Source organism: Vigna angularis, chromosome 3 (genome assembly GCF_016808095.1).
Source record: "Vigna angularis cultivar LongXiaoDou No.4 chromosome 3, ASM1680809v1, whole genome shotgun sequence".
Classification (NCBI taxonomy): Eukaryota; Viridiplantae; Streptophyta; class Magnoliopsida; order Fabales; family Fabaceae; genus Vigna; species Vigna angularis.
The window spans coordinates 15,223,992-15,248,037 of record NC_068972.1 but is presented as its reverse complement, the minus strand read 5'-3'; the positions used below and the strand labels follow the sequence as shown (position 1 = coordinate 15,248,037).

At 32.5% G+C, this 24,046-nt stretch overlaps 2 protein-coding genes across 8 annotated transcripts; both read right to left on the bottom strand.

Moving 5' to 3' along the window:
• Window positions 1–1,232: 1,232 nt before the first annotated feature.
• Window positions 1,233–15,199, bottom strand: LOC108345699 (protein ALWAYS EARLY 2). Of its 7 annotated transcripts, none has more exons than XM_017584389.2 (20): window positions 14,979–15,199; window positions 14,003–14,110; window positions 13,524–13,619; window positions 13,304–13,366; window positions 12,796–12,873; window positions 12,280–12,442; window positions 11,386–11,651; window positions 10,839–11,211; window positions 10,612–10,689; window positions 9,223–9,482; window positions 7,097–7,147; window positions 5,392–5,670; window positions 5,116–5,294; window positions 4,736–5,018; window positions 4,027–4,182; window positions 3,119–3,250; window positions 2,842–2,982; window positions 2,544–2,756; window positions 1,925–2,218; window positions 1,233–1,516 (listed from the first exon to the last, which is right to left on the bottom strand). In XM_017584389.2, the coding sequence occupies exons 1-20, from the start codon at window positions 14,985–14,987 to the stop codon at window positions 1,352–1,354; spliced, it is 3,387 nt and encodes a 1,128-aa protein (XP_017439878.1). In that variant the 5' UTR covers window positions 14,988–15,199; the 3' UTR covers window positions 1,233–1,351. The 7 variants fall into 7 exon arrangements, with proteins under 7 accessions (XP_017439878.1, XP_052730116.1, XP_017439876.1 ...); XM_052874156.1 differs by having other exon boundaries at window positions 14,003–14,126; window positions 14,981–15,199; XM_017584387.2 differs by having other exon boundaries at window positions 13,524–13,622; window positions 14,979–15,198.
• Window positions 15,200–17,106: 1,907 nt separating this feature from the next.
• On the bottom strand, window positions 17,107–22,924 carry LOC108345752 (probable linoleate 9S-lipoxygenase 5). Its single transcript, XM_017584489.2, has 9 exons — window positions 22,606–22,924; window positions 20,280–20,575; window positions 19,915–20,155; window positions 19,427–19,765; window positions 19,220–19,305; window positions 18,950–19,057; window positions 18,507–18,811; window positions 18,158–18,421; window positions 17,107–17,954 (listed from the first exon to the last, which is right to left on the bottom strand). The coding sequence occupies exons 1-9, from the start codon at window positions 22,796–22,798 to the stop codon at window positions 17,201–17,203; spliced, it is 2,586 nt and encodes an 861-aa protein (XP_017439978.1). The 5' UTR covers window positions 22,799–22,924; the 3' UTR covers window positions 17,107–17,200.
• Between the last annotated feature and the right edge of the window lie 1,122 nt (window positions 22,925–24,046).

Below are 24,046 nucleotides of genomic sequence, written 5' to 3'. Positions count from 1 at the left end.
ATTAAGTTAGGTTGAATTGGATTATTAGATTGAATGATTAAAAAAAATTGAAAGCTCTTAATAAAGTAATCTAAAGCAAAAATATGTGTATTGTACTTCTTAATGTATGTAGTAGACAGCTTTTTTTCTTAATCGTAAACCAATATGAAGATGAAATTAAAAGGATTAAAAAACCATAGTGAAGTAAATACTTGGGATGAATTCATACAAATTAGATAATGAAAAAAATTACATTTATCTCACTAAAGTTATTTGAAGGTGGCTAAAAATTTAAGATGCATCAATCTAAATCATTCAAAATTCTGTTATCCAAATTTGTGGTTTTGAAGAACCGGAAAATGAATACGGTCATATCATAATAAAACAAGAAAACTTATGTTGCACGAAACAATATTACAAGTAACTCCAATTAGAATAAGATCTTTCAAAAGTGAGATTAATCAAAACGATTCCACATAGATAAACTATAAATAAACCCATATAAGAATTTTTAACATCACATTCAATGTAAAAAGTAGAAAGTAAATATCATATCTTAACCATTTTCTATTACATTTGAATATCATACAAAGTTTTGTTTGATTCTATATATTTTTAATTAAATTGCAAAAATAATTGTAATAAAAATTAATTTTGAAAATAATAATTTTTGATCATTTTATTATAGATAATTATTTAATGTGTAACATTTTTTACTAAGTAGTTATTTAAGTTTGAAATAAATAATCACTTAAAGATAAATGAAAAAAAAATGTACACAAAAGTAGTTAAAAAAAATCCTTTATCAATAGTATAAATATAGATTATAGATAAAATTTTCTTTTTCCTTTTCTTTTCTTTTTGTGAAAATTAACAAAGTAATATGATTTCTAAATACCCACCCACCGTCAAACTCCAAGAATGGTCTATTTGACAATTGAAGTTTTATTTTTCCTCCACGGCCCACAGTTACAAAATAAACCATATCAAAATGTTTAAAAGACCCAATTATCATCAAACCGAAGCTTTATTAGCTTTTCTATCTGTGGATTAAGATGTTCCCCTAAAACATATAGCAAAAAAAGAAAAAAAAAACAGTGTTTTTTATTAATTACTTAAAGAAAGGTAGATTTTCAAAATAATGAATAATTTTTATTGAATATTTTTTATTAAGAACCAGCATTTGACACAAGATTAAAAAGACAGGGCAGTGAATTGCATGATTTCTACTACCACCATTTGACCTATTGGTGTGGAGTAAAAGAAATTATTGTACCTTAATAAAAAGACATGAGAAAGTGGGCAAGGAGCCCGTATGTGATCTGAACTATATTTCAGATCATATATGTACAGCAGCTACATTCGATACAAATCAAGTAGGGATCAAAGCTAAAATCTGTGTTTTGATTCTTCCCATGCACATTTGAATTTCTCTATAAATAGGAAGGTTTTGAGGACAGCATGGATGCAGGCTGCTAACTGCAGAATCTAATATCTGAGCCACATCAGCTGGAGGGTATTGCCGTTCAGTACAAGTCTGCAAGTCAAAAGAACATTCCTGTTTAGTTAGCAAGATTTCTTCAATAAATTTGAAATCATTAGAAAAAAAGAAAAAGAGAAAAACAAGCTTGGCCAAATCAATAATTATATACAAAATAATCAGAGAAAAGAATACAAAACAGAGTTTATAAGGAGAAAAATACTAAAACGTGGTATTCTAGTAGTGTTGTAGTAGTTTTTTTATCAAGTAATTCCCAACTATAGATAACCAATGTAGGTTTCTCAATGTAGTGAAAGGGAACAAAAACGAGACTATAAACATTTATTAGTTAGTTGAAAGGTAAGGTGCGGACACAAATGCTAGATGCACAATTCTGAATTTGCCGCCAGTACTTAGTATAAAAAGGAACTCATTGAGTTCAGAATATAACCCAGGGGAAATTACCTGAATCATGATTAATGTAGCAACACATGAAGTGATAAGATCTGACGGAAGTTCAGTATCAAATTTCTCAGAATAATTATGTAGTTTTGCACCAGATGGATCGTTAGTTATAGACTCTGATACACTGCAAGTTGAATTATTAACATGATAAAAACTGCCATTTGCGTTCACTTGCTCTTGAGACCTGATCACAGGTAACCTAGACTTGGAGGCCAACTGCTGATGATTAATAGAATCCAAAGCTTGCCCAATCTTCACGAAACCATCTTCACCTTCCTTTGTCAAAGTCAATGCCTGAATTATAGCATCGAAAAGGGTCAAAAGTTCTCACAAAAATTAGAGCTCGAGAAAATACTTGAACTGTGCTCTATTATATAACATGTTTCACTACAGTCTAGAGCTACCATTACATCTGACTTTCGTCAAATATGGCTTTTAAAGATCTGTGGCTAAGCCAAACAAGAAATCATTGTTTTTAAATTTGTAACTAGTGATGCAATGCTGGATGAAGAATAGTGGGGAAAAAACTTATACAAAAACCATTGAATGTAAAGTTCATAACAATAAATACAAAAATATGGAGATGGGCAGTGGCAGAAGTTCCATAGAAAGGACATACCTTAAATGCAGCATCTACCATTGCATGTGCCCTTGACCTGGATCCTTTAATAATTTGAACAACAGTTGACCCAAACTCTTGTGTAAGAGAACCATCCAACATACTGGGAAGATCGTCATGAACACTAAAACCTGTTTGTGGCTTCATCCATGGTGGCAGAGAGTTTCCTCTGTAGGTATTGCGCTGCCTCAGTTGTAACATTGCATCAGAAACCTGTAAGTTACAACCAATCAAAATTTGGTTCTAGATTAATGCAGAACGTTGTAATGAAAGAAATAATCCATTGGAAGCCACATGCCTGCCCACTGGCTTCCTTTAGCTCTACCAGTACCGTGGCATAATGCTTCTTGAAAACCTCAGAATCGTTCAAGCATTCTATGCCATTTTGGTTTTCCAATATATCGCTATTTGAACTTCGAAGCTCCATCAACAATGTCTCCTGTAAGAGCAGCCAGCCGAAAAGTAGGTGCAAGTTCACCCATAGCAAGGTAAATTTAGGTATAGGATAGACTAGCACAATTAATATTAAGAAAATAACAAATTGATAATAATTGTCTACATCAAAAAGTATAAACCTTTTTATCTAGAGCACGCTTTAGTTCAGAAAGTGCATGTATGTCAGCTTCCCTAGCTTGATGGTGTGTTACTTTACATGGTTGAACACAACCTGCTTGTGCACACAAGTTATCCATGGTAGCAACCGTAGCCTGGGAAAAATCATTATTAGCAACAAATTAAAAAATAAAATCTTTTGCTTATTGTTCAAATGTTTCAAGCATCAATGTTTCACCCATTGGTGGTGAAATCTGGAGTCCCAATTCAAGCAAAACAGATGAAAAATTCAACAACCACTACAACCCCTTTATTGTGAATTCCTTCAGCCAATTTTATTTTAACTAGGGAAAAGTATTGGACAGGTAAATTCGTCCAGTTAACAACAGAACAGAACAACAGGAATATAAGTGAATGTTTGTCCACTACTCAAAAGGCATAGTAAAATAACTGGCACCAATCATCAAAAGTAAAAACTATGAAGCTCTACCATCAACTGCTCAAGCTTATTTTATTTCAGGATAAAAGGGCAGAAATATATTTATATTTCAATGAAAGAAATTAAGCGCTTAATTTTGATGTACTGTTAACTTAAATATTTTTAACACTGTTATAAAGTTATCTGTTAACAGATGATTAAATGTTGAACTTTTCAAGTAGCAATTATTACAGTTAAACTCCTTGAATGAGTGAAATTACATGAAGATAGTTGAATCAAATGGAACCTAAATTATAATATCAGTATTTGAATGTATAAAATAAAAGGGTAAGCACCAAATTGATGTTACCAATAAGGAGTATTGGTAAATCTTGAAGAAATTGTTACCAATACTCCTTATTAGTAACAATTGAGGCTTAATATCAATACATTGATACGTCTTAGCAATCTAACCTTTCCATGCATTACTAAAGCACTTGATGAAGTATGTACCTTCAAAGGTGAGGAATGATTTTCGCACCCCCCAAAATGTGAATTTCCATTAATATGTGGCTCTATAGGCATAAAAGATCCTTTTCTGTCATCAATATGCCTCCTCAGAGCTTCTGGCATATTATCTAATGGATTGAAAGGCATACAATCAATGTCCTGAACCAAAAATCCACTCATCAAAAACAAGAAAACGAGAACCAAGTTCATGCTTCAAAATATCAACCTAATTTATTCAACTGGAAGAAAAATCTTTAATTAAAGCCTTTCCTTATTTATTTACAGCATGTGACACACGAAAACCATTTATATATTTTATAAATACCAAACCAATTTCCTTCATTTGGAGTTGCCAAAATGTGACCTGTAGAACACAGACTGTCTTGAAATCGACCTATTGAAAAATGCAAGGCTGCCTTTAATACACACACACATTGGGACCTTTCCCTAGACACTCTGCATTGCAGGAGCCTTACAGCACAAGGTAGTTTTTTCTATTGTTTATTACGATAGCACGCATGTATGGTTCAACTTATTTTAAGGAAACAATGACTTTTTCGGATCAACCAAAGAAAGCTTTTGGAAAAACAAAGTAAAAGCAAATTTTCCCCCACAATTAAACTCAAAACAAATATGCCACATACTGATTGAAATGTCCTATAGAACGGCCATAACATTCAAAAAGCAGCATGATAATAAGAAATCACATTACCATGACAAACTCAACACCTAATTCAGGACGGTCAAACTGAATCCTGCACTTATCATAATCAACTGTAAGCACGCTACCATCATGAATCTCTCTTGTTTTTGGATGAATAGCAATTACTCTCTGCCCAACACATAATGGTCTAGCTAAATCAGTTGGAAGTCCATCCCTAATGCCAGTTCGCAGTTCAGCATAATGCTTTCTCACTGATTCCCGATACTCTGCAAGTTTTTGCCTTTCATCACGAAGAAAATGTTCAGAAAGCCGCCGAGGTTTGCCAAGGGAGCTGCCAAAAACAAGTACAGTACGGAAATTTAAAATAAATCCTAAATTGATCACAAGGTTTAGCAGAAGATCATAATAACCTTAACTGAATTTCATACCCTCTTACAACACTCCACTCAACACGAGTTAACCTTGGGATATTCCCTAGTCCAACATGATTTAAGTATTCCATCAATTCCCTTTTGGCAAACCATGGATAATCAATTGCACTATAAAACCATTCAAAAATAAACCATCTGCGAACCATATTAGATGACAAGCAACTGGAAAGCTTTTCCTGCAAGTTATAAAAAAAGATATTATTTAGACAAAATATTGAAGTCCCTCAAAGAATCAAAGCACACAATCAATTTAAATTAAAAAAAATGGTGTACCTTTAAATCAGAGTGCTTGTTAGCTTGACTTTTCAATATGGAATCAGAAGACTTTTCCTTAGCAGAGAAAGTTCTCTGTAAATTCATCTTCCGTCTACTTCGTTTAGTTGGTAAACTAACTTCGTTCAAAAGTGGAATTTCTGCCATTGGTCCTGTCTCTTTCTGATCAATACACAAGGAACTCTCTGATGATTTAACGGTCTTCAATTGCTTTGGTAGGGTAAAAACCTGATCACCATGTTTTCCTTTAACTACTGGTTTTTTCTCATCATCTAAAGCCTACAGGACACATAACTTTGATGAGTAGAATATTTCCCAGCATTTTCCAAGATCAGGTAATTGGACACATTATTATATATTAAAAAAGAAAATATAAAAATTGGATTTTCTAGCTTCACATGAATGTGATTTAATGTTTTCTTTTGATGCTTTTTTGTATCTATATCAATATAAACAAGGTGAGCATATCTAACGATACCAAACGTAACGTGGCTATCCACCAATGAATTTCTTTAAATAACTAATTGTGTTTATACATCAATTAATTACAGGGCACAAGAAATGAACATCACACTTAATGTGGCTTAACATACAGCAAACTATGGACCTATATTAGTGGGCAAAACAGAGAAAATTCCTGCTGAAGCTAGCCAACAATTAAAATTGCACCCAAACACTCCATGTGACTGACTGGCTACTGATTTTATAACATATATATGTGGTGAATGTGGTCCTGGAAATATTGGTATTTTCCCTCTGCTTCGAATGCATAAACTCCTTAATATTCCTAGCCAGGCCACACCTCAAGCATGCCCGGTTGGATCACACTTCCAGCCACACCCAAATTAAATACAATGCCACTTTGCAGAATAAGAAAAAAGTTGAGTTGAATGTTTTATCAAGTGAAAACTTGAATGGCATTTTAATCAAGAATTCCAGATCACCTGTCACAGACCCAGTAACTAAAGTGATATCCCATTCACATATGAAACTTTCCTATCATGCTTTGGAGGGTGGGGGATGAGGGATTTACTCCATTAAAACGTAGGCTGGAAATACAAATTGAAACCCATAAAAAGAATGAAAATGTTAGGAAACAACCCATTGATAAGGTATATATTAAAAAATGGCATAGGCATTTAATAACTAATGTAAGAGACTGACCTGCATAGCTAAAAGTGATTTACAAAAGGAAAATTGAGTGATTTATCCAAACCAATAAAAGGAAATCATGTATGAAAGTTGATCTATATAGCTACAACAAAGGAGTTAGGAAGAAGAAAAAAATGTACGAAAAGTTGAGAAGCCAGCAAGGTTCTCCCAAACACCCTGTACTACCTTTCGTTTATGTAGTTGTGGTTCTAGTACTGCCATCAATTGGTACCAGAATTAAAAGAATAAGAAAAATTACCCCAGTTCAGAGTGTTTTGATCCAGTCTCTAACAAAACATACTTTGATGTGAAGTTAAATCTGACCAGAACTAAATCAAACTATAGTTTTAAACATTTGTAAACCTTAAACACATAGAATGCACAATTCCTGAAACTATTTTTTAAAACTGACTAGGTTATCCATACTATATTAATAGTCAAGCAACATTTCTATCACTTGAAAGGGAAAACATCAAATTTTAATAACATCAAACTTGCTTCGAAACTGCAGAGGTTTACATATATAGTCCAGAAAAAAAAATTACTTGCATACCTCATCTTTCAAGGGACCACTTGGACAAGAATCAAGCTTTGCATTTGCAACCTACAGTCAAACAAAACCTTCCCTCACTAATTGAGTTGTTACAAAATGTTAATAAATTGACAATTTGAAGACTCAACAACAGAGACAAACAGACCAGAATTAATTGGATCAGAAAAAAAATTGAGAATGCAAAGAAAAACTATCATGATGGTCAGAAAACATTAGTCTGCATGGCAATAACAATATGAAAAGTGTCGTGGCAAAACTATAACTTGTGTACTACTCACATGATTGGCCTTGTAAGAGACATGGCCTAATCAGCAAAAAAAAGAAATCATCACAGCTAGATTATCAGACACCCTACACATGTTTATAGCAATCTTCAACCTTAGTTAGCTTTAGCTTAAGGGGAAGAGTGAAATATCTCTAATGTCAATATTATATTAAAGTCATCATAGGATTATTTCTTAAGATATTGTCTTAGTTTCCACATATTTTAGAAAGTACAGCATGATTCTGCACATGATATAGTGTTGATTGGGAAATCAAGAGAAAAGATTAACTCTAAAATTGAGCTTTGGAGAAAGACTCTGGAATCAAAGGGTTTTTCTTTTGTAAGAGTAACAGAGTATATGTATTGCAATTTCAATAAGAAACAAGAAAAGAATGAGTCGAATGTAAAAATGGGAGAAAATGTCTGTTAGTAACAGATCTCAAATTAGGAGTTTATGTAAGAAGAGTTAGGAAGGGATTGGGCCCAAAACGCTCAAAGTTCGGTAATTAGTAAAGTCAGTAGTATACAGTAAGAAGTTGGAGAAGATATGATGATATGAGGGTTTGAGACAGGTATTATTTGGTTGTAAGAGAGAGATCAGGCTCCTGAATTCCAGTAAAACATTCTTCAATCATTTTACTGCAGTAGGGATATTTTGTTCCCAACTAAGTGAATAAAATAAAGATCTGTTACTGCTTCTATACTTTCTATTATATTCAATTCTTTCCATACCACAAGTTTTTAAAAGTTTAATATCTAAAGAGCAAAGTTCAAAACTTAAAGGAAAATTATCTAGTTGTCATATAAGAATCAAACTAGAAGGTTAAAATCGAGAGTAAAGGAAACAAGGGTTATTTTTTATTGCAAAGTACCTACCAAGCTCAAAGGAATGTTTATTATAGTGATATGCATCCAGTTATACTTTATGATAATGAATGCTGAACTTTAAAGAAACAAGATAAAAAGGAAGGAGTAGCATAAATGAGACTGTTAAGGTGGGTGCATGTCGTTCATGAAAGAACAACATACAAAAAGATGTATATAATGATATACTGGTCTAACACCAAGTGAGGTAAAGAATAATACAAAAAAAAAAAACTAAAAAAAAAAATAAAAACTAAGGTGGTCTGCAAATGTAATGTAATCTTCGATCAGAATCAGTGAGGAGAGTAGAAATAATGCGCTATTTCTAGTTTTATGAAAAGGAAAAGGGAAAGATCAAGTAGGCCATTGGAGGAAGCTGATAAGAGGAATTTTGTATGGAGTAATATCTCAGAATTTGATATTTAATAAAGTCCTACGGTATTATGCAATTCTTGTAATCAACCTCCCTTAGTATTAACTTATAAGGGTTTTGTTTTTGTTGTTCTTCATGTCTTCTAATATTTTGTGATTCACTTTTAATTTTATTGGGATAATTAGTATCAACAAGGATGAGTATTTAGAATTTATTAACACATTATGTTTTATTGGGGATACAGTGGCATTTATTTTCAAAACTTCTAAAATAATTTTAAACAATCACTTTCGGGGATATTTTTTGTCAAAAAGCCAGAGCACCATAATTTTTTTCTAGAATGTTTGGCATGCTTGGCGACCTGGCAAGGTGATTGATCCCTGGCTCTATCCCAATATCCATAGCAGGGTGATATAACAATACTATTTGATTTAAGGCTAGAAGTTGATATTATTCAAAAAGCTGTTAGTTTCTACAACAACATTTCTTTTATTAATCCATATTGTTACAAGAGAAAATATTTTCTTGACTAGAAATCAGTTTTGAAAAGAAAAGAAAAAAATAAAACCAAAAACAGACTCTATATAAAACATGTTCAATAATGCATACAGAAAATGTATTTACCTTGGAAACCACAGACTTCCGCTTTCTTTTCCATGTTGCATCAGCAAAAGGAAGTTGTTCTTTTGATTCAGAAAGCACGTTCGTATCCTTTGTCGATTCCTTTCCAAGCTTGGACTTTTTGGAGGTTGAAACCTCAATTTCAGGCACTACGCTGTGTTTAAGTTTATGTCTCTTATGGCTTGTTAGTGTTGCTTCAGGTAGCGCAGACTTACCATCTTTATCAGCAGAAATCCTGTCTCCCTTCAATTGGATAGATGATTCTAGATGGACAAGAGAGAAACAATAAAAAGAAAAGAAAAAGACCTTAGATTTGTCTGATAAAGAAACTATTGTTTTTTTTAAATCTCACTAGTGACTACAACAACAAACATGATCGAGGGTAGAAACAAAATGTAGATTCCAGGCTGACCGTTTGAGTTGAATAAGTGAAAAAGGCAGTTCAAAAAACACATTTTACATTTCTTTTTGAAGTGTCATTTAAGGTTCTGTTGGAAAAAGCAATAAACTTTCTTGATCTTAGTACAATATTTGAAAGTTTTTTGTTTTTTAATTTACCACTTTCATTTCTACATCACAATAAATGCATATATAAAATATAATAAGAGAGTAGGTGAAAAGTAAAGGTATAAATGAAAAGAGTTATTAAGGTTATCTTGAACTTCGAAAAATAACAGTAAAACAAACAAAAATCTTTCGAAAATTTAACAGTCAAAGAGAAACAGAGGAAATATGAAATGAGGAGCTAAACTTAAAAGTGCAGCTAATAACATTCAAGGAAGATGGACCAAAATAGGGTAAATCAATCTCAACTGGTACTGAATACAGAGAGAAAGAAAAACTGTATGATTGAATTTCTGAATATTGAAATGTGAATACTTATAGATGCCTTTTGTACAACTGTAGCTTTACCTGTAAACTACTTAACTAATTTGTACAGCTGTCAGTTCCTATACAGCTACTGGTAAATCACATATACAAATACATCTACTCATCTCTTTAAAAGTGTGATACAGAATAAAAATATTCAGTTCATGTTTAATTTTCTCTCTCTCTCACACTATTTTCTGATCAGTTTCTCTAAGATAATGATTACAAAAAAGGGCACTAATCAGTGCACCAGAAGTATATTTGAAGTGTCTAGCAGAAAACTATATCTACACGAGGTGACAACTGTGACAGTTATTAATGTCATGATGCCAGTTATAATTGTCCGACAGAACTAAACAAAAAAGAATAACATATCCTACAACTGTGCAATAGTGTTGAATGTGAAAACACTAAAGTTTGGATTCTTTTTTGTATGGTTTAGATATTTCTCTGTGGCACATGCATGCATAAGCCTCTTACAATTACCTTTTATCGAGGGTAAATATATCACTTTATACTTACCAGAATCTACTGTAGATATTGGCATCATTAGAGACAGGTCTGCCAAAGTTTGCAACGCATTCAAGGCAGGGGTTTCATCTGTCAAATGAAGTAATTAAATATTGCAAGTTCATAGATGAAAAGGTAAAGTCCCAGAAGTCCAACCTCACCTTGACCCAAGGCCAAGAGGGGCAAGGAACTAAAAGTCGCACAAAAAAATTTGCATACATGTCTAGTGACAGAATTACCTCCAAAGAAGAGTTTCTTGTTTCGTTTCCTCCCACCTTTTGGAGAGAATTTTTCAAGCTTTTCATTAGTAACCTCAATATCAACCATTTCCTTCAGTGAGCAACTAAGCCCTTCTTCAGTGCCACTACATGCTTCCCCACCATCATCAAGCTGATGGTTTCCAACGTTTTTCACTCTCTCTTTCTTTCTGTAAAATTTCCCCCCCTTCTGAAGAACCTCAACTGTTCCTGTGCCTTCCATATCAATCAATGAACTATTATCTCTTGCATATTCTCCATTGTCAGCTCCCCTGCTTTCTATACTACCGTCTAGTAACTCTTCATCAACTGAAAGATTGTGTAACTTGGCACGAGCTGTCTCTGACAGTTGCTGCTAGTTGACAAATTGTAAAATAATAACATTTTCAGAATAGAATGTATCGAACACAAGCATATCATTCACAAAGATTACCATTCCATTCTATTGCAACATGCAAAGTTTGAAGTAATAATAATACAGCCAACAAATACAAGATAATGGAAGAAAAGGGCATTGAACAGTTAATACCTTTCTTTCCCAACGCAGGACAGGTGAGGGTTTTTGATCTGCTCTTCTACATGGTGATTGAGAAACTTGGGGAGACCCTCCTCCTCTTTGTGCAGCCTCAGTTAAGGCCAAAGCTACAACATGTGCAACTTCATCATCATTAGCATCAGTAGTTGACTTTAGGCTTCTTCTATAAGGTGAAACATAATTTTCTGTATACTCTTTCTTATAAGAATAAGAAACTGGAACACGAGGAGTCCGTTTACCAACAGCATGAGGCACCATACCTGATTAATTGAATAATTGTCAATACTGCAATCCAGTGCAGAATATTTGCATACCACGATTACAAGGAATGTGGGCAAGATTAAGAATTTAGAATAGTCAATAATGTTACTATATAAATATGATAATATTCTACCTGCTCATTTTGTACCATTAGAAATGAACTGGAAAAGGAGGGGCAGTTCAAGAAATGTTTAAAGCATTATCTAAAATTCAATTTAGATGAATGACAGTGGCAAGGATTGAACACTTGGCCACTTGGTTGTAAAAGGCTTTGATAACACGTCATAGATCAAGTCTCCTAAAACCTTAAGCTATTACGTAAAGAAACTATTTGATGAATTTAATATCTAGCAAGTGACCTCCTACTAGCATAAAAATAAAGTCCATAAACCTATATTAAATCTGTCATAAGAATCCTTATTGGAGTTTTTGTATAATATGGAAGAACTTTACCGGTATCCATTTGTTACATAATCACTAGTCTACTACTTTCCGGTTGCAAAAATTAAAACCACAGTAACCTCTGTCACCTGGGTGGAACAAAAGCAATTTGTAGAAAGGCAAACCAAAAATGGTTCTCTGGATGAGGAAAGAACAGAGGAAGTGGTACCACAATGGCTATTTTACCATCTAAGCGTCTCTTCTTCAGTAAAGAGAGGCAACCATCACTGGCAGCAATTGAATGAGACTGATCTTTAGAGACACTAAGCTGAACTTTTTCCCGCTTTCGTTTTACAAATTTCCGAGATCCTAGTGCATCATTGCTCTCCATTTCACTGTCACTCTCTTCCTGTCAAATTTGAGTCCAGAAAATGACAACTCACAAATGCATAGTCAAAGCCAATATAACATACCATGAGGAAGGGAGCAAGAAAAAAGGTGTAACTAGACAAAGAAGAACACAGCTTACACAAATATTAATATGTTCCAATAAATATAAAGACAAATGCAAATCCAAAAGTGAGCATGAAAAAATACATGAATTGTAACATCGCTATGGAAAAAGAAATTGAAAGATTATAATATAACAAGGGATGCCATGGCAAATAATGAGAACAGGATTTTGATTAAGTTTTCAATATGATAGTTTCCACCTTCTTTCTAGCAAAACATATCTACCAGAAAAAACAACTTTGAACTTACCAGCACATTGTAGTGATCAGTCATCATTGCTATGAGGCCAACAACAGAAGCCGTGCCCTCTGGCAGAGAGAGGTATGCCTGTAGATTACAACTTGTAGTTTCAATTACACTTACAAAAAGATCTACAAAACATTAATAAATCAATTTGTGATAGCTATAAGCAAGAACTTGTACATAAGCAAGGACCTAAGGATGTCAACTAGCCTTATGGGGGCATAACTATTACAATTTCGTGGACTGACAGCCATAGCTTGATATCACATAACGTCCCAGTTAAAAATGGTGATGAAAATAAGGGTAGAGTAAGATGGAGCAAAAGAAGAGGAAGAACAAAAGTCTTAAGTTCCATTGGTAGATTCAACATATATTGTTATCTAAGCTTTTAGTCAACTCAGTTACACTAAAAAAGCATGCACATACATAAAGAAAAAATCTTAAACAAAAGGTAGAATGTTCATAAGAAAAATGAATCATGACTATAGATTAGAGCTCAATAATATTGATTTACCCGATTCATATTGTAAAGAGCTTCTACCATTTCAGTGGTTCTATTTCGTACAACACCAGCCACCTGGAAATCGAAATACAGAACAGAGAACTGTAACAAAAATTCTACTTGTAATTGACATGATAATGATAGGGAAAAGGAAAGAACAAGCCCAATTGTCCTTGAATATCCTAATAAACAAGCAGGGTGGAGAGAAAAAAAGACCACAACAAAAGCACACCTTCTTCCAGTCTTTCCCATACATTCTATATGCTTCATAAAATCGCTCTAGTTCCTCCTTGCTCCACTGAGATCCCAGTTTATCAGTCAACTTTTTCTTCTGTGCAAAATGGCACACATTAACAAGGATTCAAAATTTCAAGGCTAAAACAATATTTGAAATCTTGTTTTATGTTCACATACTTTGGAAGACAAGAACCACTATGTATGATAGATGAATACTCAAAATTTGGTTAAATATCAAGTCTTACCACATACTTGTATTGGTACCTGTGCAACATAGTTTACAACTTTTCAAGTGAAATGAAAAAAACTAACACCAATATTCTGAAACCCAAGAACTGCCACTTTAGGCTGTTTGTAAAACTATTCTGAAAAATAATACCAAGCAGGATGAAGTATTGTATTTTTGTATTTTAATTCACGTGTGTCCTACTACATCTAGTTTCAGAATGAAAAAGTCATCTGATTATGACGTACCCGTTGCTTGTTTTTATTTGGATTAACTCCATCTTTCTCAGGAGAATCATTTGTACTTGAAATCCGCTTATTAACACTTCTAGATTTCCTTGTTGGTGCCATTGAGCCCTTATGTCGTTGAACCGAAAACCAAAGCCACAATCAACAATGTTAGTCTAGTTCAAACTCCACTAATGAACTAATCAATAATGCAATAGAAACAACAATAATTCAAGTCAAGATAGAAGCTTAGATCAGTGCAAGTTCTTTTTGTGGAATAATGAACATCAACTTCCCAACCAAATACAATTTGAACCCAAAAGCTCAATTGTTTCACACCAGACATTCAAACTTTTCAGAAGAAAAAAAGTCAAAAAAAAAAACACAGACACTATTGCTACTCTTTTTAATTAAGAAAACGAAGAACAAACCAGATAAGGAAATTACAGTTATTTGCCCCACCCACCACCCTAGGAGAACCTTGCATCAGTTAAGTCTTAACTGACAGCAAACTAACACATAAGCGGCAAATCCATAATGCACCTGAAACATTCTCAAACTAGTAGGACAGACAGCAAATTGAAATCGTTATAAGCTAAGCACAACTATTTAGAAACAAAGATCTGCATCTTCCAAGCTGAACTAACAATCACATTGAATTTTGCAATTAACAACATGCTTCAACACATTCAAATCGTCCCCTATAAAACCTTCACCATAGACCACATCAAATATTTTCTAAATAAAAGAAATAGAACTGCAGATTCAAATTTTCAAAAGAAACAAATTCAACAACGGTTCCAACCAGCTTGTTTCTTCAGAAAAAGAGAAAAAAAGAAAAAGCAAAGGGGAACGTGAAAGCAAGAATGAGGAATGGAGAATGTATTGGGACAAATTACTTCTAATTAACAAAAAAAAATATTTTCCTTTCCGAATTCAAACCCTAGATTACAGATCGGACAAAAAAAATAGAAAAAATTGGCTCCATGACACTCACCCCTCTCATAGGGTTCCGATTCCGCTGAAGCACGATGGAAGAAGAGGAAAACGAGAGTAGCAGGGTTTACACGGAAAGAGATAAAGAGTTACGCATTGCCGCGAAACTTGAATAAAACGAGGGCATTAACCAATGGGATTTTTCGCTCTCCGCATCACCACCAGCACGGTCGAGGAGGGAGAATACGGGATTGTGTCATCATATCATCCACCCTACACGTCAGTAGTTACCCTCTCATCAATGATCCACATTATGCGTCTCATTGGGGATGCATAGTTTTAGTTCGTACCCGATTATATTTGAAATTTTAGAAGAGAATCTTGCACATGTTTCCCGTCATTTTCCATAAATTTGAATTGAGTTTTAATTTATGGTTGGTGTAAAAACAGTAAAAAAGATGTATTTCATCCTATTTTTGTATATATATATTTTTTAATTTTATTTTTTAAGTAATATTTTTAAATTAAAAAAAATTGTTTATATAATTTTATTTGTAATTAATATTTGAGATATTTAATTATTTTTATTTGACTTTTTTTAAAATTAAAATAATTATATAATACAAAAAATATTTATAAATTATTTATAATAAAATAATGAAAATAATTTATTTTATTTTTATAATTAAAATAATAACTTTGTAGTTTTTATTTATTATAAAAAAACTATCACATGTGCATGTACGCTAATCTATAATAACAATAATTTATTCTATTTTATCTTATTATTCAGTATCAATATTCATTAAAGAATATCATTAAACAACATAATATTGATTAAGGATGAGTAAATTATACTGTCAACACACAGATTGTGTTTGCCTTTTTAATGTTAATAAATAATAGCAACTTCTTTGCAAATATAATATTTTATAAAAAGTAAAAATATTAAAATAGTATAAGAACGTGATATTTTTTTTTAAATAGCTAAAAGATTGTTGTGTGAATAAAAAAATAAAGATAAATTTGAAAATTTTGATGAGTATAAATATAATAATTTATAATTGAGAAATTAATTGTAAAGTTTTGCATGGTTATTTTCAGTTTGTAAAAGAAATTTATATTTTATTTTGGGTTGATAATTTTTCAAATTAATAGTTTTTATTCCAATATTTTCTAAAACACAAAAAAAAATTATAAAAAGTAGTATTTTCACTGTGTGATAAAATTTAGGTACTTCAAAAATATAAAAAATAAAATAAATGTTTTAAAATCCATAATAGATCATAATTTGAAAAAGAAATATTGAAAAAATAAACACTATTGGTAAAAAAATTGTTAATACCTTAATCAAGAACACTAGTTAAAAAGCTCTCATATTTAAAAATAATTTTAGTTAATATTGAATTATTATATTAATCTTATTTAAAGTGACTATAATTAAAAATATCTACAACAAAATATGTATCCTCCCTCCCTGTTTTACAATAATACTAATATTTGAATATTCAGTTTTTATCTCATTTTGAGAAATTATTTTATTTATCTTGAATGATAAGTTCTCACCCAAATCAGTACACTACATTAACAAATATTTGATTCTAATGTAAATAAAACTCAAAATGACAATTTATGAACACAGACATGTTTACTGCTGCAGAAGACAGATTTGGGACACAGAGGTGGTATTCTAATTAAATTTGGGACAAAATCCTCTTTATGAATGAGATCTGGGTTAGTTTAGGATGAAACTTATCATTAACATATGATTTTTTTCTCTCACTAATAAAAAAACATATTATTTTACTTATATGAGTATCCTCCACAAAATTATTTTGATGTTTTAGGAGAAATTATGGCGATTATCTAAATTCATTCTTATTTTAACTTTAAAATTCTTACATTAACTATGTGTATCTTTTGTGAATTACTAAAAACTGTTAATTTATTTGTAGTTTGTCATTTGAAAAATTGGTTTTGTAACCATTTTTCATTTTTTTATTCTCTTTCAATGTACTTAATATTCATTAAATTAACTTTGAAAGAAATTTCAAATAATATGATACATTTAAGGAAACACAGTAATCAGTTATATGAAATTAAATATTTTATAAGGTAATATTTTTCTTTTATTTTCTTAATGTAGTTTGCCTAAGTTCAAAATAACTGAAAAGTTTAAGGAAGCAAAGAAAAAGGGAAAACAGTATAGATTATAAATCATGATTCAAATTAGGCAGCCTTAAAGGTCATTATTATTTATGAAAACTAAAGACAAAAGACCCTTCAAATTGAGATACTATTAGGAACTCCCATGCCAGTTAGTCCACCTTTACTTGTTGGATAAAGCAAAGTGTATGGCATCTTAACTGGACCGAACCTGTTTTTGAATTTCTCATCACTGTTCATTCTCAAGATCCTTTCCTCAATACTAGCAAGTTTTTTTCCAAACTTCTCAAAAGCTTGCAATGGCTCTGCATCAGATGTCCAGTCTGGAGTCTCTCTCTGCCCAAGGTAAACCTCATCACTAGAATGTTTGGACAAGATTTCTACAAGTGAAATGCCAAGAACAGCCTGAAACTGTGAACTGATTGTTTTCAGATACCCCTTCACAGGATCGGCCACCAGTTCATCGTATTCTGCAGTTCCTTTTTCTGGCATGAATCGCCGGCTTATAGCTGGGCGACTTGGTGGGAAACCCCCAAATGGATATTGTCCAAAGTTGATTGCAGCATGGAGAGCCGAGGCAATCCATATAAGAATAGTGCAGGTCAGAATTAGATCTTCACATGTCTGCATCTTTGGCCACCAAGGTTCATTTTTCTTGTCTCCATGACCCACCTCCCTTATTTCCTTCCACCAAGATTGAAGTTCATTGTCTTTCTTCACTGTGTCATTCTCCTTGTAGTAAAAGGAGCAGTAGTCCTGAACCCATGTCCTGATAGCAAACCAAATCTCTAACCCATCACTCGCAAAAGGGTAATCCTCAATCAGTAATCGAAGACCATATGGGGAAGTTGGGTCCTCGACAGCCACTCCTCTGAAAGAAGCAAATATTCATCAACTGATAAACAACATTTTTTTTCAAATGTATTAATTTGATACTACCCAAGTTATTATAGTTGTACTGAATTAAACTGGACAAAATTAAAATGTTACCTGATCTATTGAACTCAACCATATTCAGAAAATGAAAAACAATTGATGATTCTCAAGGGTTGTTTGCTTGAATGGTTTACTTACCTCTTTATAAGATCTTCAGGCAGTGCCTGCTCAGGGAAAACCCAGTCCTTGTAAAGCACAGATGAAAACTCCATAGAATATCTAGAGGGGCAAACTGTTGACTCTAAAGCACCACCTGCATTAATGAGAATTTGTCTTCCTAGTGCATTTATATTCATGGTGTCACGGAAGTGAGGCTGCAGCAGTTTATGAATAGGGTGAAGCACACTGAGTTGCCTATTTGTAGCTAGAATGAATGGTTCAATGACTGCATGAGTATGCAACCTGTGACACAGGTGTGACATCTAGAGTTAATTTCAATAGTAGACAAACTAAGATTGTATTTAGTTTTTTTCTGATAGAGTTATACCAGTGGCTGATAAGTTGATGATAGCCTGAGTCCACTACCACTACATAAGCTTTGGCCAGTTGCCAGAACGAATTTTCCACGCCTTGTTCCACTGGAGTATAAACTTTACTGATTGCACCATATTGATCTCCTTCAGTATGAGGCAAACTCAACTCAATGGCTAAGGGCTTTAAAGTCCCATTCTTTTGCAAGAACAGAACTGTCCTGCTGGCATATGTCTTTGTAGAAGTAGAGTTGATCCTTCTAATGTATGGTATCACTGCGTCATGGAGATCTAGAATGAACAATCTCCTTTCTTTAATTGCCTATTCAGCCAAATGCAAATAATTAGTATGCATCTCAACATTGGCCAAGAGTAAAAACTTGACAGTGACAACTATGGTTTAACAACATTTTAATGTGAAGACTGAAAAACACAACATCCTATCAATCTTGAAAATTACCTCCTCTACAGTGAGCCCTTCCAGGTTACTTCCGATGTGTTCTTTGGTTATTGTACTAGTTTGATTACCATAGAGTTTAGGATCTAACTTGCTTGCAGGTGGGAACTCCTGCAGTTATTTAGGATGACAGTGAGGAGAAAGAAATCATGGACAATTCTTCATGGGATATTGATTCTGAAATACTTTAGGAATGGTAGATTTGACAATCATGACAGAGATCCTATTCTTTAATCCAATCATTACCAATTAATTAAAAACACTTGGGCTTACTTGGAGACCACGAATTATGACAGGATTTATACCAGCCAGCATTTCCCTGGCAAATTCTTCATCTGTTTGCCATGCAGATTTATCCACTGTTCCAAAAATCCACATCATAAGAACATCACTGTTAAATAACATGGTTTTACAGAATGCATGATTTGTTTTTTTTGCTTGCAAAGAACATACTATATTACACATTTTTTTGTACTACACCTGCAATCACTTGTGGCACGGGAAATTTGAGGAACCTTTGCCCATCAGATCGGAAAATTTCCTTAAGCATCTCTGCCGGAATGTGATCCCTAACTTCAGTAAGTATACCCTCGGGCACCTCAATCCCTCCTTCATAGAGTTTGAATACGTCTTCAAAACTGTCAAACTCGTTAGGGGTGCTGTCAAATAGAGATTCCAACTCCGGTTTGAGAACTTGAACAATGGATCTCAGTGCATAGGCAAGAAAATCTGCCATTTTCAAGTGACCAAATCTTTCATCCCTAGGAACATAGACGTCTAAGCTCGAGACAATATTCAGCCTACTCTCACATTTAGGATCTGCCAAGAAAACAACAAAAGAAATTAACATCTCTATATACAATATTTGAAAGTTACAACAAATGAGTCCCGTAAGATATGACAATGGTCAATAAATATTCAATAACAGACTTCAATGAACAAGAAAACAACAAAAGTAAAAGCCTTACCTGATTTTGTTGGTGGTCTACCAGTTCTTCCCCTACGAGGGTAGGGGTATTCCTTAGACCCTCCTAGAGTAGGACGAGCATGTTGTGGACCCTTATCTGGATTTCCCAAATCATTGTAAACATCATAATCATAGACCCTGTCCCATTCTTGGAGCTGTCCCTTCCCATTACCTCTTAAATTCTCGAGCTCTTCCTCTCTGTACTTAAGTAGTGGCACTGGTGTTTCACTCGGAAGATATGTCTGCAATTGGTACAAAATATGTAACTTGCAACAACAAGTCCCAGAATGAACTACAATGATTACCCAGAAAAATGTGACATGCTATTTAGCGAGTACATGCAGGATACTGTGTTTGTAGGTGTACCTTGTTGGAGAAGAAAATGCGATCCTTTTCATATTTATCAGCAGGGTATACCCAAGAGTTGCAGATAAAGCGAATGACACCTTGGCCAGGAACATCTTCAAGTGTGAGGCTTTTGAGGTAGAATTCACTGTGATGATTGTTCCTTATAATAAAGGCTCCCGGTGTTCCTATCTCCTCGTCCCACTCAAATGTAACCTTGAATGCTGTTTCTCCCACGGTCAAAGGTCCTATGGTTGTAATCCAGTCTTCTAGAAAAGCAGGCTTCCCAAGTTTCCCCTTCAAGCCATTGCTATTCCCTATAAATATTCACAAATAAAATTTCAACTTTGGAATAAATTTGTAATAAACTATAGGAGTTAAATATGATTTTAGACTATGGACAGTTAATCCTTAAAAAATATTATCTTAGCAACGATAGAAAAGTTTTACTTTTTATGGTGAAGAAAATGTAAACTGACTAAACAATATAAGATAATATCCTAGGTTGTTTGATCTAAAAAGACAAACAATGGTTTTAGTCGGTGGGAACTAGGAAGTCATTTCCCATGGCCCAGTCTTGATAAATGACCCTTGAGATTTCATCCTACGGAACTTAATGAATGAAAACAAAAGTTAACCAACAAATTAAATTATACGTGACAAAAGAATAGTTAATATATTTTTAATCTTAAATTTCAATTATGTTAGTTCTTTATATTTAAAAAATGTCTAAATATACTCTTTTTATTTAATAATATTAACTATTTTTAACGTAATAAACGATAAATTATTTTAGATATAATTCATAAATTTCTTTCTTGTAAATATTTTAAAAGGTAAGTGTGATTAGAATAATTACATCTATATTTTTTTAAATATAACAACATAAAAGTTTGAAATAGGAATTAAAAGTCAAAATCCCCTGTTAACGCCACTAAAAAAAACTACATTCATTCTTTAAATATAACAAAACATGAAAATTTGATAAAGTAACAAAATGTTGCTTAGAATGAATAACAGTTTTTTTTTTGTCAACTCGGTGGAACTATTCTGAAAGTAATTTCCCTTCTATCTACGTCACTGATCACAAGTACACCGTTTTGTATTTTTCTTATTTGACGTTCTTTTGCTTGCGGATAAAAAAAAAGGAGTAACTTTGAAAAACCCAATGAAATCATAGATGCAATATAATATTTTCCTCCGTACACCGACAAATAAATAAATAAATTTAGGGGCATTTGTTTCCAACTTGTCATTGCAGCTAGGCCAGGTATATACAAAGTTTCTAAACAAGTATTTCAGAAAATAATTTTATTCAAACTTAAAGATTTTTCTATGTTTTTTTATTTTCGCCCCTAACATAAACAATTATAAGCAAGCAATTATTTATTGGCTAAATTTATATCTTTATAATGATATTGTTAAGCACAAGATAACTTGTTACATGTAGCCATTGGCCAAAGACTATGGAAGTTGACCAGAACTATGAATCTAGAGTCCTGCAAAATACCAAATCCCATGCATGCCAAACAGTTTGTATTAAGGAATCATATTATAATATTTTCAGGAACTATATTATAAAAATAGCGTATTTTAAAATATTATTTTCGTATAAACATGCTCGTTTGGTATTTAATATAATTTCAGATCAAATGAAAATGAAAGAAAACGTATAAAAAATAAGTAGTAATATATAATTACATTATTGAAACCGTGTGCTTATCCGATGTGGATCCGATCTAATGCGACTTTTTTTTCCTTTTGATGAATAATATTTTAGTACATTTAAAAAATTAATGTAAAAAACAAAAGTGACTGTTTCTTTTGAATTAAGTAAACACACCTAATATTTTTTACGCAGATATTTGATACACTGAAATCGAAAAAGAAAAGTGAAACTATCCATCTTTTTAATTTTTAAAATAGAAATCCAGAATATTTCAAGTTTCTCTTCCTTCCTCTGAATTTCTTTCACTCGGTGTTCATGCATGTACCAAACCCCCACACCAAGTCATCTTCCAAATCTAGAATATATTTTATCATCTAACTTGTTTCATGAAATATTTGTAAAACATAAAGACACAATCAAACCTAAGTTCCAGTCACAATTTCATAGTTCTAAACGAAAACTCTGTTAAAAAACAGTACTATGTTAGAAACTCTGTGATCAGTTGAAAGTAGGGCTGGTTTGAGATGTGTGCGGTGGTTCGTTGAAGCATGTGATTAAATGACTTTGGACAAAAAGAAAAGCTACAGAATATGTTTTGAAGATCAAAAGAGTAAAATTAGATGTTAGAGATGAGGGAAATGAAGAGATCCATGTTAAGCAGAGAGGAAGTGAACTGACCAGGGTCAACGTTGACGGCACTTACGAGCTGAAGAGAAACCCTTTTCCCCACAAACTCGTGAAGACTATCGAGGAAGGAGGCACTGAAATCGTTGAAGTCCAGCACATTCTTCTTCATCAGCACCACCGTTCCTTTCACCCGGTGCCGGAGCTTGTCATCGCCGGCGAAGACCTTCACGATGTTCTGAAACATTATGCGGAATCGAACTGCAAAACTAACACAGAGAAACAGTAACCTTGGAGGTAGATGTTTTGTGAATGAGCAATATATGATGTTTGCCTTTTATAGACAGAGTGAGAACAAAATTAACCCACAGTGTCTGTAGTCCGAGAACATGTTCTGTTGCACAAGTTAACTTTTTGACCCGCTAATTCACTGCTTTGTGAATCAGTGGTTTCGTACAGTTTTACCTGTAATGTTTCTACTTTTGTGAATCAATTAAAAGTCCATGCTGTATATTTTTTAAATAATTATAAAAATAAATTTACTATGCTTAATAATTTATTGCATGAACTTTATATACGGTTAGCATGCATGCATAGAGTCACAGATAAAATTAAGCATTCTATATTCTTTAAAATATCAGTACAAATATTAATTTAATCACTTACTTACCTCAACATTAATGTTCCGGTATTTGCCAGAAAGTTAATGAATACGGAGTAAATAAATTATAAATTTAAGAAATATATTGTTTAGCTTTTTCGGTTTTTCGTGTTTTTTCCTAGAACCATACAAGTTTTAACTTTATCAACAAAAGTATTTATTGGTAATAAAGCTGGTGGTAAATTATGTAGGTAATTTATAGTTCTATTACTAACAGTTTTTTTTTGGGATAAATCTATTAATAAAATAAATAAAAAATTTCTATCAAATTTGATGAATTATTTAATATATTAAGGAAAAATGAATGAAAATAAGAAGAGAATGAAGAACAAATGTCGAAGCTTATTATAATAGTGTGGAGGTAACAATGTGATGATAGTAGAGTTAGAAAAAGAAAAAACAATCTAAAAAACAAACATGACGAAGTAAGGAGCGGAGGAGAAAAAGAAAAGAAAAGGAAAAGAAAATACTAAATTGAGACATTTACTAAAGAATTTTAATAATGGATTCTTATGTAAGTAATTACTCACAAATTATTCATCAATAAAATTTATTATTTCATTGTCAATTTTTTTTTATTAATATAATCAGTTAATAAACTCAAATAAATTACTGAATAAGTTTTATTATTACCGAATAAGTTTTATTATTACTGATAGATTATATTTATTGATAATTAGCATTTTTTGCCATGTATATCTATATAAAAAATTTTATATTTGTATTTTTTTCTCAAACTTTTTTTGTATTTTTTACATTAATTGTAAAATTATAATGCTTCAAGATTTAAGTGTGATGGTTCAGTTGTTGCAAAGAAAAATATCACAATTTATT

What these genes read in the sequence shown, in the direction of transcription:
- LOC108345699 (XM_017584387.2), bottom strand. An exon ending in CTGATCACTACAATGTGCTG is followed by an intron (nt 12,443 to 12,795) that starts GTAAGTTCAAAG and finishes CAAATTTGACAG; the next exon opens with GAAGAGAGTGACAGTGAAAT. An exon ending in GAGTGGAGTGTTGTAAGAGG is followed by an intron (nt 5,019 to 5,115) that starts GTATGAAATTCA and finishes TGTTTTTGGCAG; the next exon opens with CTCCCTTGGCAAACCTCGGC.
- LOC108345752 (XM_017584489.2), bottom strand. Translation starts at nt 22,798, where the DNA reads ATGTTTCAGAACATCGTGAAGGTCTTCGCCGGCGATGACAAGCTCCGG. An exon ending in TGCCGTCAACGTTGACCCTG is followed by an intron (nt 20,576 to 22,605) that starts GTCAGTTCACTT and finishes GAATATTTATAG; the next exon opens with GGAATAGCAATGGCTTGAAG. An exon ending in GCATTTTCTTCTCCAACAAG is followed by an intron (nt 20,156 to 20,279) that starts GTACACCTACAA and finishes TACCAATTGCAG; the next exon opens with ACATATCTTCCGAGTGAAAC.